This window comes from Epinephelus lanceolatus, chromosome 23 (genome assembly GCF_041903045.1).
Source record: "Epinephelus lanceolatus isolate andai-2023 chromosome 23, ASM4190304v1, whole genome shotgun sequence".
NCBI classification, from domain to species: domain Eukaryota; kingdom Metazoa; phylum Chordata; class Actinopteri; order Perciformes; family Serranidae; genus Epinephelus; species Epinephelus lanceolatus.
The window spans coordinates 25,695,324-25,711,529 of NC_135756.1; the positions used below are offsets into that span (position 1 = coordinate 25,695,324).

General features: G+C 39.5%; 1 protein-coding gene across 11 annotated transcripts in view; it reads right to left on the reverse strand.

The window, feature by feature from the left end:
• The window catches only part of dock4b (dedicator of cytokinesis 4b), a 170,189-nt gene that overhangs the window by 21,444 nt on the left and 132,539 nt on the right, over nucleotides 1-16,206 (reverse strand). For all 11 annotated transcript variants that reach the window (XM_078165406.1, XM_033614621.2, XM_078165405.1 and 8 more), the window contains 6 exons: nucleotides 12,970-13,136; nucleotides 9,902-9,988; nucleotides 7,285-7,461; nucleotides 4,433-4,516; nucleotides 1,056-1,175; nucleotides 513-634 (listed from right to left, as the gene is read on the reverse strand). In XM_078165406.1, coding sequence (XP_078021532.1) covers nucleotides 513-634; nucleotides 1,056-1,175; nucleotides 4,433-4,516; nucleotides 7,285-7,461; nucleotides 9,902-9,988; nucleotides 12,970-13,136 — 757 coding nt within the window. The remainder of the gene's footprint in view (nucleotides 1-512; nucleotides 635-1,055; nucleotides 1,176-4,432; nucleotides 4,517-7,284; nucleotides 7,462-9,901; nucleotides 9,989-12,969; nucleotides 13,137-16,206) is intronic.

A 16,206-nucleotide genomic window follows, 5' to 3' on the forward strand; every position in this document is an offset into this window, starting at 1 on the left:
CTGAGGTGATGTGTGTGTCTCTATGTGAGGCATTGCCCCCTGGGATCAGACTGTGGAGGCAGAATGTCGCAGGTAGACAGAGTGGCAGGGTCACTGAACACATCAAAAACACACACACAGACACACGCGTATGCACACTGTCTGCCTGCTGGCTCGGCAGCACCCACACAGAAATGTCCCTGTGGGTGCCAGCCGGCCACCCCCACCTATTGTATGCCCAGATGGAGCCACACCAGTAAAGAATGGAAGGGAGAAGAGAGCAAAGGGACAGAAAGTTGTGTTTGAGGTGAGGTGGGGACATGAAAAAAGTATTAAAAAAGATGAAGACAGAAGGACAGCGCATCAAGAGAAAACAAGTAGTAAGGTGAGAAAATATGAACAGGAAATTTAATACTAAAAGAGCCTTCCTGGTGCTTCTTAAAAATCCAATCTAATATAAAAATAGAGGATGAAAAACAAAAAGGCACCGACATCAATAAAACACAACAAAATTAGACAAAAGAGGTCGTCACCTCCGCCTGGCAACCCCTCTGCCGCCGTCTGGGCTGATGATGTTGGGCACTGAGTTCCTGCATGTTCGTGGGCTCCCGTTGGTGAAGTGTACCGGGCTGGCGCGCACATAAGCTGGAAACTCCTGGGGTTTCAAATTGGAGAAGAGGGAGTGCACATGATTAAATGCTTCTTCATGCCAGCGTGAGGTATGTAAATAAAATACACAAATGCAGATGAAGGAAGTGTGTTTAATGAAGGGTGGCTCTCTCCTCCGAGGACTAAAGGGGTCATTCACTCGGAAGTCTGAACACAGCAGTCGCTTTCTGTTGTCACATACAGCGTGCGCTTCCATAAAAGACTTAATGATTTGAGGAAAATCATTAACACAAGTGGTATTGTTTCAATCTTCCTAACACATAATTGGTTGTCATTAACTGAAATAACGTCTGTTTAACTTAATATCTGAATCCCTCATTGATTTACAAATGCTTCTAAAATACACTCTTTAATGTGTACGATCTAAGATTCAAGATGAAGTGTCAGCATGTCTCGTCTTCTCCTACCTGTATGCCAAGACTGGATTTCATCAGATGGAACTGGTCCACTAACTTCTTGTGGAGAGGTCTCATGTCCTGGGGAACAAACTTCTCATGCACAGCGAGGCCATACTCCAGAATGTGTGCCTGCAAAACAAAAGCTGGTCAACATCTCTGGATATTACAAACAGCAAAATCTGAGGACAAGAGAGAGGGATAAACTGAATATGAATGAGAGAGCTTTTATTCCCCCTGCTTCATTTGTAAATCATCCGTGTAAATCAAAAAATATTTGCTCATTTGTTCCAGACGTGCTTGGGTAAAATACAAATTGACACATTAATTGAAGTGCATTCCGTTTAACACATACAATTGTTAAGTGAGTGTTGTTTAGCCATACTTTGGCAATATTTGACTACTTTTTAATAAGAAGAATTTGTAAACACACTGGGATACACTAAATATTTAAAAAAAAAAATATGGGTTGTATCAGCAAAAGCAAGCTCATTTCAGTTGATAGAGGAAGGAATTAGAGCTGGATCTACATATTATATCAAGATATCTTTGTCAAATGTCTTTAAAATAAATTTAAGGGATCCTCATCAAACATGCTTGTATATGATATGTGTTGTAGTTAAAAAATACTGATTTATTCAACTCTCAGGCACAGGTATTGGCCTCAAAAATCCAGCATGGGTCTTACGACTCAAGGTCCACTTACTTGCATGCCCTAGAGCTTTTTTACAGTATCATAAAATCTTCATCTGCACATTCTGCAGATGGAGAAAGCTTCAGAACAAGTGAGTAAGAGGACATTGAGTTAAGTGCTTCTGTCATGTGCTGTTTCAAATGTCAGGAGAACTGTTAAGATTTCTGTTTCCATGTAGGGCTGGGCAATATGGCCTATAAATAAAATCACAATATTTTTAGGCTACATTGGATACACGATACATATCTTAATATTTTGAAACCTCCTCTATACTACTAAAATACTAAACTAATAGGAAACTACTGCTACAATAAAGTTAAATAAAATACTGTAATAATAAAGTTGCATACTGTACTGTGATAATGAAGTTAAAGTACTATTATAATAAATTTAAATAAGGCACTATTATAATAAAGTTAAATAAGGCACAATTATAATAAAGTTAAATAAGGTACTGTTATAATAAAGTTAAATAAAGTACTGTAATAATAAAGTTACATACTGTACTGTGATAATGAAGTTAAAGTACTATTTTAATAAAATTAAATAAGGCACTATTATAATAAAGTTAAATAAGGCACTATTACAATAAAGTTGAATAAGGCACTATTATATATAGGTTAAATAAGGTACTGTTATAATAAAGTTAAATAAGGCACTATTACAATAAAGTTAAATAAGGCACTATTATAATAAAGTTAAATAAGGTACTGTTATAATAAAGTTAAATAAGGCACTATTACAATAAAGTTGAATAAGGCACTATTATATATAGGTTAAATAAGGTACTATTATAATAAAGTTAAATAAAGCACTGTAATAATAAAGTTACATACTGTACTGTGATAATGAAGTTAAAGTACTATTATAATAAAGTTAAATAAGGTACTATTATAATAAAGTTAAATAAGGCACTATTATAATAAAGTTAAATATGGTAGTTATAATAAAGTTAAATAAGGTACTGTTATAATAAAGTTAAATAAGGCACTCTTATAATAAAGTTAAATATGGTAGTTATAATAAAGTTAAATAAGGTACTGTTACAGTAAAGTTAAATAAGGAACTATTATAATAAAGTTAAATAAGGCACTCTTATAATAAAGTTAAACATGGTACTGTTATAATAAAGTTAAATAAGGCACTCTTATAATAAAGTTAAATATGGTAGTTATAATAAAGTTAAATAAGGTACTGTTACAGTAAAGTTAAATAAGGAACTATTATAATAAAGTTAAATAAGGCACTCTTATAATAAAGTTAAACATGGTAGTGTTATAATAAAGTTAAATAAGGCACTATTATAATAAAGTTAAATGTGGTAGTTATAATAAAGTTAAATAAGGTACTGTTACAATAAAGTTAAATATGATAGTTATAATAAAGTTAAATAAGGTACTGTTACAATAAAGTTAAATAAGGAACTATTATAATAAAGTTAAATAAGGCACTCTTATAATAAAGTTAAACATGGTAGTGTTATAATAAAGTTAAATAAGGCACTATTATAATAAAGTTAAATATGGTAGTTATAATAAAGTTAAATAAGGTACTGTTACAATAAAGTTAAATATGATAGTTATAATAAAGTTAAATAAGGTACTGTTACAATAAAGTTAAATAAGGAACTATTATAATAAAGTTAAATAAGGCACTCTTATAATAAAGTTAAACATGGTACTGTTATAATAAAGTTAAATAAGGTACTGTTATAATAAAGTTAAATAAGGCACTATTATAATAAAGTTAAACATGGTACTGTTATAATAAAGTTAAATAAGGTACTGTTATAATAAAGTTAAATAAGGCACTATTATAATAAAATTAAATAAGGCACTATTATAATAAAGTTAAGTACTGTTACAATTAACTTTAACATACACAATAATTAATAATATAATAAAGTTAATTACAGTACTGTTATAATGAGGTTAAATAAAGTACTGTCATAATAAAAGTTAATTAAAGTACTTTTTTAATAAAGTTAAATAAAGTACTGTTATAATAAAGTTTAAACAAATCAAAGCGTAACCACTGGTGCTTTTATTCCGAAGCACCCAGCAGGAAGTGTGGATGGTTTTGTTGTGAACTTAAATCTTCCAGTCAACAGTTAGCTGTTTGCAATAAACGGAAAGTTGGAACTGTCACAGTGGTACTCTTGTGTAGACGCCCTAAGCAGGAAACTCACAGCTCTTCGGTTCATATATAAATAATATTTGTAAGTCGCACTGGTGCTCCATGGTCACAAAAAGCGACTAAATGGTTGCAGTCTGGAACCCTTCAGATACCATAACACAAGCCTCGCCTTGCACACATTGCACGTTGCACATGAGAGAGTAGTCTGGATAGGCACAGAAGTGTGTGTGACACATCATGTTTTTGTTCTTACGTCTGTGAAAGGGAGAAAGCGAGAACCAAAACAGCAAAGCAAGTCTCATGCCAGTGGCTTTAAAAACATGATGTAACAATTTATACTAGATATTCGCAATACAGTCATTTTATAAATCACATGTGGAACAAGCCACGAGTATAACATCGAGTATAATCGACATATTGCCCACCTCTATTTCCATGATAGAGAATAAACATGCTGTTAGATATGAGATGGCTCTCTAATCACTGTGTATTTTTGTCTTATTATTTCTTGAGCATGAGCACACACTACACTTAAATGTATACATCTCTTACTACGAACCTGTTCAAACATGAGTTCTCTCAGCCGCCCGATCTTCTCTCCATCCTCGGGGTGATTCATAATGTAGTCCTTCACGAAGAAGGCCTGCGTGGAGACAAAATGCAGAGCATAGGTTATGCACACACTGGGAGCTGAGGCAGTAGGCTTTGTGCGCTGCAGTGTTACCTGAATCCCCGCTGGGCTGACACAGTGAATTAGTGTCCACACAACTTTGTTGAATCCTTAAAAAAACATTCAGGAAAAAACTGCGAAAATAACCAAACAGAGCAAACTAACATCCAGCTCAAATGGGGTGTAATGCTCCTGTCTGGGTTTCTGTGCTGTGATATTAATATCAAGTTCAGGGACCAGAATAAAAGCACACAGTGGCTAAAAATAGAGAAAGAAAAACACTGTGCCAAATGGTGGAATCAAAGGATTGATTTCACTTTGATTTAGGGGCCAATTTGGTCTCAGATTTTAAAAGCTTTTTTTGTCAAATCAAGTTCATTCATCTAACAGCTTCCTGTTACAGATCATGTCTCATCAGATACATCATACGTCTTGATTACGGCTCACAGACGGCGCTTTCTATTCACTTTCCCAGACATTTTCTTCAAAAAGGCGACTCAAAGGAGAAACGGATAAGATGAGAAATGACCTGGTCAGCTTTGAATGATGATCGCTGTTTTTTGTTGCATCCATGAATTACATAAACACCCAGTCCCTGGTTGTTTACAATGCCATCAACACTTGTGATGTGTCTACAGATTATGCGAAATCCTTTTCAATCTGCGTCAGAGTACACAAAGAGGGGAGACGACGAGCCGATGAAAGGCCCGGCTCACAATCTGCTTTCAAATCTGCCACGGAGGGAAATGCACACAAAAATAAGGGACTGAGAGGTAAACAGGGAGTTGGCTAAAAAGATCAGCACGGTTCCTCTCCCAAGGACACAGCTGTTTATCTCCAAAGAGACAGAGCCAGATGACAGTTACAGAGAGAAGATTCTCAAACATGTCACACACAGACACACAGATCCCTGTCAATGAGCGCAGGCAACTACAGCTTGTCGACTATGAATCCTCAATAAAACAAGGGATTTTATTATTCCAGACAAAATCCTCAGATGGCAATCTTCATCAAGATAGCACATATTAGTATGCACTGTACATGATATCACCCTCTTATTAAACCACGCAACACAGATGGAAAGGAAATGAAAAATGTTTTATTGCATAAACGTTATTACGCTCTTTATAAGCAATGCGCTATAAAGTACATACGCAACAGTGCCAAGGTAGTAAATCTACAAAAGAGAAGGTGCTGCGTCTCAGCAGGAAATTCCATCCAAGGACCTCCGGAAAAGGCGGCGAAAATAATCAATAATCTTCCGAGAATGATGGAAATTTCTCGTCGGGCTGCAGGGAGCCGGTCCTCGCCATGGAGTGGCTCAGTTAATCATTAGAAAAGTCCAATTAGAGTTGGAACGCTGAGGGGAGGGGAAATAAATCAGACGGCATTCCCCCCTCAAGAGTTTCAACTCAAACTAAAGCAATAAATCTGAATATTAATAATGACAATTTCTCCTTCATTTGTCGCCGAGCAAACCTCCGCAGCTGTCAATCGGCATTACGCGGGGAAATTAACAGATTTACGGCGCAGTCCGTGGGGGTGCTGCATGCGATATCCTGCAAAGCAAATGATATCTGTGGTGGTGCGTTTGCTGCAGAAACAGCCCCATCTGTGTCCACCTTGTGCAAAATAATTGAAGTATGTGTCACTTTTGATTGTGTGTGAAATAGCTGATGGTCAATCTGTACCGAGATAAATGCCATTTATGCAATAATAGGAATATACATAATCCTGCCTGCAGTCGTATAAAATATGAGACTGCTCTATGAGTGTATTGGAAGCGGAAAATCATTCAATATACCATCATTTTCCCAACAAATAATGGCAGTAAAGGTGGAAAGCACTTCAGTCAGTGACCTTTGGCTTTGTAGCTCTATCAAGTATCCTACAAACCTTAATAAGCTATTTCTACACAGAGGCACGCTCTTCTGCACAAACCCAATACACACCCACAAACACACACGTACAGTATATGCCCACACACACACGCACAGATATGAACCCCCACATACGCGCTCCCAGTGGAAAAGGCTGGTTGCTATGCGACACGAGTGAGTCGCTGAGTCCACTGGGTTTGTTGAGGGTAAAAACCATTTTCTTGAGTAGATTTTTTTCTTCCTTCAATCGAGCTCCTCCTGGTTAAGAAATGGTACTGTACTGTTAGCCTGCAATTGTCTACTGTCGAGGAGCTTTTAGAGCAGCAGTAGATGCAAATGTTTGTCAGCGGGATTGACCACATTCCAGTTTTTCCTCCACCAATCTGTGCGTCTGTCTGTTACCACTTGAGCGTATAATATAGCAGCTGCATAAACACTCCCATCTCATTCATTCAGCCATTATAATTCATCCATCTCTTTATACTCCTTCCTCCCACTCCTCTGTCTGCCATATTCTGACCTGACCCCTCTTTCTCCTCACATCCATCCTTCCATCCATCCATTGACCGAATCCCCCAACCATCCGCCCATCCCTGCATTACTCATCCATCTTATTTTCCCACTTCCGCCCCCTCCTGCTCTCCACTCATCTATCCATTTTGTCCATCCATATCATTCAAACCTTCACTCATCCATCCACTCATCTGTTCATCCGCTCCCCCCGCCGCAAAACGGCATTCGTCTCCCCACTAAATCCCACCTTCATGCATCATTAGGTAATCTATATGTCATCGCTCCTCGCTCCTGCCACTGTTTCTAAGACCCTCCAACCTTATCCTTCATCCATCCTTCCTTCCGTACCTCTTGGTAGCGGGCCAGCCCCCCATTGACGGCGGCGTCGATGACCCCATTGAGGCACATGGTGAGGGGGTTGATGTTCTGCATCTGCCGGCTCTGACACTGGGTGATCAATGTGCGTAATTGTAAGTTCTTGTTCTCGATCACCTCGATGGCATTCTCCAGCGGGCTCACCTCCACCTATGAGGAGGAGATTGTGGAAAGATAAGAGCGTTTAAGGGGCCACTTCTTATGTAGCTCTAAATGGAGCTTTCTAAAGTCGATTTGTTCGACAAATTTGCAGGTTTGCGTGCAAAAAAATAAAACAACAACAATAAAATAAGCTAGTGTCTGTCCACTTTTATTGCAAAAGCAATAAAATGTACACACTTCCACCTTAAGGTCTGCCTGTCAAGTCATAGAAATTAGTAGATATGTTGTTATCAGAAAAAATTCAAACACATATCAACAAAATTTTGGCCACTTGGGACCAGCTGAAAAAACATAAAGCTGTAAACACAATACTGACTTACTGTCATCTTTAAAGCTTTAAATATGAAACCTGTCAGCTAATAGTGGCTTATGTACACATGAGCAGATTTGGAGCAACATTCACATCTAACTGGTGTTGTGTTTCTGCCTCCTGATGAATTTAAGTCTAATTTTCACTCTCTTTTCAGCTCTATTTTTGGTCTCCACCAGCTCCAGAGGGAAATATCTGGAATATCAGCAAAATGCTTCACTATCTTGACCTACATGTTGCTGTGTCTCAAATCGGATACTCCCGGCACCTACAGGTAGTACACTCAGTACACTGTGTATTTAATTGTGTAGTGCGGGAATTTTGACAGGGTAGTGTTGTCTGAAATCAAACATGCCCTTTGCACACAGAAATGATGATCGCAAGATTTGACAGCTTTTCTTCTCGGCAAATTATGACCAGATGGATCATTATCCCCAACATATACCGAAATAATTTTCACTCACTAAAATATCTGCTTACTATATCTGCATGTTGGCTCACTTGTCTTCTTCTGTATTCATTTATTTATCCATTGTTTCACAAATAAACGTTACAGCACATTTCAATATCTGGATGGCTCTGTCACTTGCTGATCTACCAAGTTAACGATAACTGCCACATTTTGCAAATACTTACAACTTGTCAACCATCTGACCACAAATCTGATACTAAAATCTTCTCCAGTGAAGACGACAATTTAACATGCATTAACACGAAATGTAACTTACGCCCATAGATTGTATAGCTTATGCCACAGCACACTTGTTGCCTGATGATAAAATGAGCTGCAGTTAGCTGGCTAACAAGCTAACATTAGCACTGGTGTTATTGTTCATGGCACCAGATTATTACAGAATTAATCCAATGTACAATCTGATGGCTCCTATCCCACAACAGTACAGTGATAATGAAAAGGTAGCAGTAAACCTAGGTAATAATAGCACACTGCAATTTGTCATACTTCTCAGTGTGCACGCACTTGTGCACTCAAAATAGCAAGTACAGAAGCATCCGATTTGAGACACAGCTTTTGTCAGTCTTATATTCAGTGGTGGGCAGGCAGCATACAGTGGATTGTTTTTTTGTTTGTTTGTTTTTTCCCACTAAAAAGTGCTGCCTGCTGCATCGGGAAACAACACTGATAAGTGCAGTCAGACTGAACCAAAACAGAAAACTTGCAGGCCATGAGACCAAAACAATAACCTGAAAAAAGCTAAAACTCTCTACAGAGCTTATGGGAAATGTGTAGCTGGGTGATAATTACCTGGTTTTATCACTACCTGCAACACCTTTCACATACACGTAGCAATTTAAGCCATTGTTTATATAAACATAACAATTATAGCAGCTTTAATTATACGGCACACACTGCAAACACATAATTAGAATATGGTCACTTTTACGTTTACTTGTGGATGCATAAAATATGTTCTCCCCTTCATCCTGCATTTCTTCTCCTCTCTCTTTTCTTCCTCCGTCTCACACAAAGCTTAATCCTCTTGCTAATAGAGCTTTTGCCAGTTCTGTATTTTATATGCTATTGCACAGCATAACCATCATAGAATAACACTGGGTTCACAATCCACAATTTCACACCACGTTCAGCAGCTATGCGCGAAAGAATATGTGCTTAAACCAACAGAGACACTGTGTTATGTTTTGCATACGCTGGACAAAACAGTATTTAAAATCCTCCCACTCCTTAGAGATGTGAATGAGGAGATCCAAGATGAAAAGCTTTTGAGGGGATTTACGTGTAGCAATGGACTCGTGTCAAATATGATAGTGATTCCAGGCTAAAAACACTGAAAAAAAATTCCGAATGCAACAAATCAATTTTAAAAATCGTTGGCCATCAAAGCAAAGCAATTAGGTTTTTAGCAATACATTGAATCTACCCAGTGGAGGAAATGAAATGTGTCCAATAGCCCCAAAGTCATGACCCTGGTCATTATTGTTGTTCAATGAAATGACTTGGATCAATACTTGGGTATTGGCTAGCAGCGCTCTAAATTGCAACCTGGAAAATAAAAGCGTATTATAGTGTCCCTCATGTCAGATGACCGTGTGTTGCAGTTACGTCTTTATGGTTTTTTCAACAGAGGCGATCACACTCACCAGCTCTCTCTTCTCTACTTCAAACCAGCGGGAGATGCCTGGAAGACTCTGGACCAGAGTCAAGGTTGTCCTCTCCACCCACAGGCTCTGTATTAACACACGATACACTCCTCAGTATTAGCTGATTTCTACACACATTTTAAAAAAATCCATAGGTACTTATGCCTGATGCACACATGCACTCAATCTCTGGCAGGCAGCACACAATTTAATTACTGATATATAGTTTAAGGGGAAACATGTTGAGCACACCTACTGCCAAACACCCACTTGAAGGTGTAGGTCAGATGTCACGTCTTATATTTCATTTCATCATTCATGTTCTACAACTTACCTGTCGGCAAGCGTGCTTGTCAACATGCCAGCATCCCACAAGGTTATTCTGACAGCACATAACTATGGAAACTTCAGCATTCACTGCAGGCTATTAACATAAAAGATTCACATGAACATGGAGCGCCTGCAGTAACATTCACACACTGTTTGTTGTTAGCACATCTGGAGACATGAGGAATGGAAGGTGGATAACGATTCTGTACATACGTAACATTCGGAGCATTAATCTAGCAGCAAAACAATTTTTGCAATGTGAAGATATAGCGGAGTAATGGCGTCCTGAGCAGAGAACAAAGTCACGCTACTTTTGTGTGTGTTGTAATTCAAAGCCTTTGTTAGTTGGCGTGGTAAATGGTTGGCCGTGCATGTGAGTGTGTATGTGTGTATCCCACTGGGTAACAAATCGCCACTGCTATGGACTGCACTCAAATGACTGTTACGTGTGGTTATCGCTGATTACAGCCCCTTCAAACAATTCTAGCTGCTATTCCGTGTATTCTATTTACTGACAGGTAAAAGATTAACTCATCCATCAATGTATTTTAAAAGAGCTTGAAAAAAATCTTAATTTACTACTTAATATTTCTTTCTGCAGCTTTATTTTGCCCTTTTCTTTCTCAAACTATTGTTTCCAAGGTCAAGAATTAGCGTAAGAAGCGCAAGAATGTTTACCACTTTTGGTTCTCTTGTACTGTGGCAAAGGAGGAGAAACTGGTGGAGTTGTGGAGTGAACAAGAGGTACTGTTTAGTTCGGCGTGTGTCGCTGCTGTGTTGGGGTTCACACATTGAGTGCCGGCCCCTCCTGGTTTCGAAGTAATAATGAGTCAGTAGTCGTTTAGATTATCAGAAATGAATTTCACACACATTGCTAGGGGCTTGCTACTTAATTCTAGCAAAATTATACCAACCACACTTGCTAGCAAATCAGAGAAAGTGCATAATGCTGTTGTATAACCAGCAACCTTATTATGTCCCTAATAAAGATGTAAGCTGTCCTACATTAGCTAACTTTCATTTAAATATACAAATTATCTACAGCACACATAACCTTATATTTGCAAGTGGAGGTTAAAGCTATCCGCCACTATCGGAGCCCCAATCTGCCAGTGACGATAGTTTATATAAAGTCCTATCAGCGCCGATTAATTGGCCAAACCGATGAATCAGTCGACCTCTACTCTAAAGATTATATTACTAAGGAATTGACAAGATTCCTGTTTCTAGAGATATGTGTTTTTGCGGACACATAAGGAATTGTTAATATGTCATATTTCTTGAAGGGAGATTGGTGTAATATTATCCACCAGGAGCAGGATGGAAAATAATATCAAAAGGAATCTAGTTGTAGTCTTGCAAATAGTGACCCTGCAAGATCCCCAGTCTTTGCAAGATCTGATAGTGTGTGACTAAAAAGTCACATTTTCTTTAGATGTGAGACTCCAGTCTTTTAACAGTCATTTCAAAGCCTTTTCAAAGCATCCTGTTGTACAGTAGGCATAAGAGTCTCTGTGAGGCTGTATTTAGGCACCACAGAGCTTTGAGCTAAATGCTAATACCAGCATGCTAACATCCTCACAATGACAAGCAGGTTAAATGTTTGCCACTTTTCACATGTTGGTTTAGCATGTTAACATGCTGACATTTCCTAATTAGCCTTAAATTAACTTGTTTCAAGCTAAGGTTAGAAGCCAGTGTATTGCTCAAGGACACTCCAGCAGAGAAGATGAGTGTTGGCAAGCAGTATCGATCCAGTGTCCTCATGCTGAAGAAGGGTCTTCCGACTCACTACACAACCTTGCTGCTCTTTATTGATTTCCTGCTTTTTAAGGCCAAGAAACCCACCTGAACACCTTTTGAAAAAAACATGCATTACAGTTAAAGAGCAGGAAGTTGAAAGGGGAAAGCTGACAAAAATAAAAGTCTTGACCTTTCTGCAAACACGTTTTCTTTTATTCCGCAGATAGAAACTTCTTTGTGGACTTTTGAAAATGGCGTTGCATTATTATGACTGATCACACCACATCCTGGCTGCTGCACGCTCGTGTCGCCAGGCAAAAGTTTATCATACATATTATTCCCACCTGAGGGCCGCAGATATCCAGCACTGATGGAAATGTGATATCGTGATTAAATTTGGCCAAATAGCTTTGATGGAACTGAGATGAAATGACTGCGTGTGTGTATGTGTGTGTGTTAATATGGAATATTTATGAGCCTAATATCAGGGTCTGTGTGGTGTGTGTGTGTGTGTGTGTGTGTGTGTGTGTGTGTGTGCGTGTATGCGCGTGTGATGTGTTTAGAGTGCGTGCAGCTGAGAGGGTTTGGATGCGTGTGACTGAATCAGACTTTAAAGACTTTGGCTCTGAGTAGTACCTGAGTATAATTAGTGGTGCTGGAGTCATGATGAATAAAACATGTGCTACACACAGACTTATACCTGGGCGCAGGTTCAAACTATCATTACCTACACAAGCCTATGATCGATGAACAAGGTAGAGAAGGGAGAAAATGCTAATGACCATAAATGTATAATGTTAAATTCTGAAATATTAAAAAAAAATCAGCAAATCCATGGAGTGAAAAAGGGATGATATAACATAAACGCAGCGAAACGCCTGTGTCCGTTGCTCTCTCACCATGTGTTTGTGTATGCTGTGTATATGTGCCGACTGTGCTTCATGTGTCAGCATCTCTCTATCTTCCTTTCTGGTGAACTTCTTTTTCCCCCTTACCTTGAACTCATTCTCCTTGTCTTTGGTGCCCTTGTGAAAGGGCCGGTCATATCTGAACCTCCAGATGTGATTGAACTTGTAGAAGCTTTTGATGTTGTCAGGCACTCCGTCTCTTTGCAGCACATCCTGACTCTCTGGGATGGGGGTTACAGCATAGATCTGCAGGTCTGGGAGCACCAGAAGTTAAGGAAAGTACAAGAGAGTGGAAAGGGAAAGCAGCGCAGACGAGAACTGACAGGAATTCTTTAGTGACCTGAAAGAACATGGGAAATCGCAGGTACGCTCACACAGAGGACAAGGACACACAAAAGGACACAGGCAGAGGTTTCAACGTAGGTTAAGAGTGGGTCTTTGAGATCTCTCCTGCAATGTATTTTGTTTCATTAGTCTCACACACACTTATTTAATAATAATTAAAAAAATACGAATAAAACCACAGATGCATTGGTACTCCCAAGAGGTTAGCAGAGGGCCATGGCCCTCCGATTCAATTACTGGGCTGGTAATACTGTCTTTAGGAGGTTGTGGCACACTCATTTTTAAAGCTGGTGCAAAGGTACTGGTATCTTGTGAAATCAGACATTGTGAGGCCTCAATGGTACCACCCATGTTGGCATAGTTTGTCTGGAAGAGGGCTACATCATGCTCTCAATTTAGGCTAAACTTTGGTGAGAACAACTGGCAAGACCATTTTCAAAGGGGTCCCTTGAAATCTCACCTCAAGATATCTGTATGTCCTGTACACACACTACTGTGTAGCCGCTTCAGCTTTGCTGAAGACACAGCTATGATGGCACAACTAATGTAAAACTAAGGAGATGACAGTGGACTTTGGGAGGAAGCAGCCAAAGAACTACACCCCCCTTAATATCAACAGATCCTCTCTGGAGAGGGTAGATAGCTTCCAATATCTCTGTGTCCACATCACTGAGAGCCTGACCCGGGTGTTGCATACTGTCTCAGTGGTGAGGAAAGCTAGGCAGATACTGTTTTACCTGAGACACCTGAGGGAATTCCAGGTATCCCTTCAAATACTGAGGAATTTCTACTCCTGCACCAGTGAGAGCATCCTGACAAGGAACAACACTGCAAGGTAAGGGAAAAGCACCGAACAGGACCGCAAGGTTTGCAAAGAGGCCAGACGCTGCAAAAATAAGGCCAGGAGAATCATGAAAAATCCCAGCCACCTGGATAACTGCCTTTTCACCCTGCTGGGGTTGGGAAGAAGGTACCGGTTACACCAGGCCAGCACTGAGAGGCTCAGGAAGAGCTTCTACCCTCAGGCCAACAAGGATACTGAATGATGACCCTGACTTACCCCAAAAATGGATATTTATTTACAAGATTGAAGGAACTAACAACTATTCATTTTACTGAAATCATATTCATGGTTTTTAAGACACATGGAAGCTTCAGGATTCATGAGTGAGGTATTGACTGACGAATTTTATGTCTTAGAACCAAACGTGAAAGTCTCTCAAGCTTGTGTTAACCACAGATCTTATTTCAGGCATCTAACCAAAACCCCATTCAAAAAACTAACTGACTTCAAGACAAGGAAACTGGAATGGCTAAAATGCTGACTCATTTCCAAGTTTCAGAACTCATTCCTGCACCACTGTATACACAGTTATGGCTTTTGGTTTTGATGTGCCACCCCAAGATCTTCAGCGACCCTATGAGGCCATCCCTGTGAAAAATGTCTGGAGGTGCCACTGGACGGATGCCTCACAATCCCACACATCAAAAAAAAGGAATAGCAGCAAGTTCTCTATTTCTTAACAACTGGTAATTGCTGACAGAGAATCTTGCCAACTAGTTTGACCTGCTTTGTGGTACTCCTGCCAAATCCCTCACGTACACACACACACACTCCCAAAAGACCGCATACACCATTGTGCTTGTACACAATCAGTGCACTCAGATCACAAAGCAAAAACTGAAGAAAAAGAAATAGAAGAACTAAACAGAGAAAAAAAACACACAAAAAAAAAGTCAGGCCGCTTTTTTTTTGTTGTTGTCTAGTTTGAGAAAATAAAAACATCAGACAGCACACAAGTCTTGTCATTGTGAGCAGTGAAGAGGGTGTGAGCAAGTAGGAAGCGTTGCAGTGTTTTTCCTGCGCTGCTCAGGCTCACCTTCATCAGGAGCAACCTCTACACTCATGAACGACTTGACCAGAGATATATACGAGTTAGGACGGTGAAGGTCCACGCATGCATGCATGAGGATGCATAATTATGCAGGGATGTACAGATGGGTGAGCAACCTGAGAGACTCTACTGATTAGTGTTAGGTAAGAATAACACAGCGGTGTGCTCATTCATTGAGATGATCCCTGGCCTTTTTAGGAGGGGAAGCACAAACAAGCAAACATATCACATGCAAACATATAAAGAAACAAAGCATCTGAACATTCTCTGTCTTCTATCTGCCTTTTTATACTGCTGCTCTCTAGAGTCATTGTGTCATTATGCCATTATGCCGCTAAGGCAATGCTTTTCCCTCCCCCTCCCTCTATATAGGCCAACAGTTGTCCCATACATTAGTGTGAATAATTAAAAAGGGTCCCATATTGCGAGGCAGTGAGTGGATTTATGTAAGGGTGCAGGTTTGGCTTCAGAAGTGGGGGCATAAAATTAAGTCTAATACACAGAAAATAAAGTATGAGACCCTCACAGGACTTAAGGCAGGCTGAAAAGTAATGTGATAGTCACATGTCCATACATCCTCCAATCACGTATGTGCGTGTATCAACATTTGGCAGCTCTCTTAGTCTGAACACACACAAATGTGCTGACAACGGCAATGCCGTCCAGCGCACCTGTGGAGAGTCTTGCGCTGACGCTGAGGATGAACCGACTGCTTGACGAACGATTGAGAGATTGCTCCTCATGAGGTAGAGCCGCTGCTTTAGTGATAAAGACGTCAAATTAGTTGAATCAGTCTACTGTAAAGCCATGGTTTGGTGGTTTGGTGAGTGATCGACTCAAGTGAGTTTGTTTGGCCCATTAAATGCCGTTCATATGCCATTTAAACACATTTTTCCAAAAAGTTCGTCATCGTCCAATAGCTCTGAGAGGGCTATTCTCTGATATTATTTTATTTAGGCCTATTGATTAACATTTGAGGCGATCAATATTTGTGTGAGATAGTGTTAGGAAGGCCAACCTCTTTGGTAGTATTTTACATTTTGTTAAAGTTTCGTTTTGAGGCAGTTATAGCCTACTGAGGTGC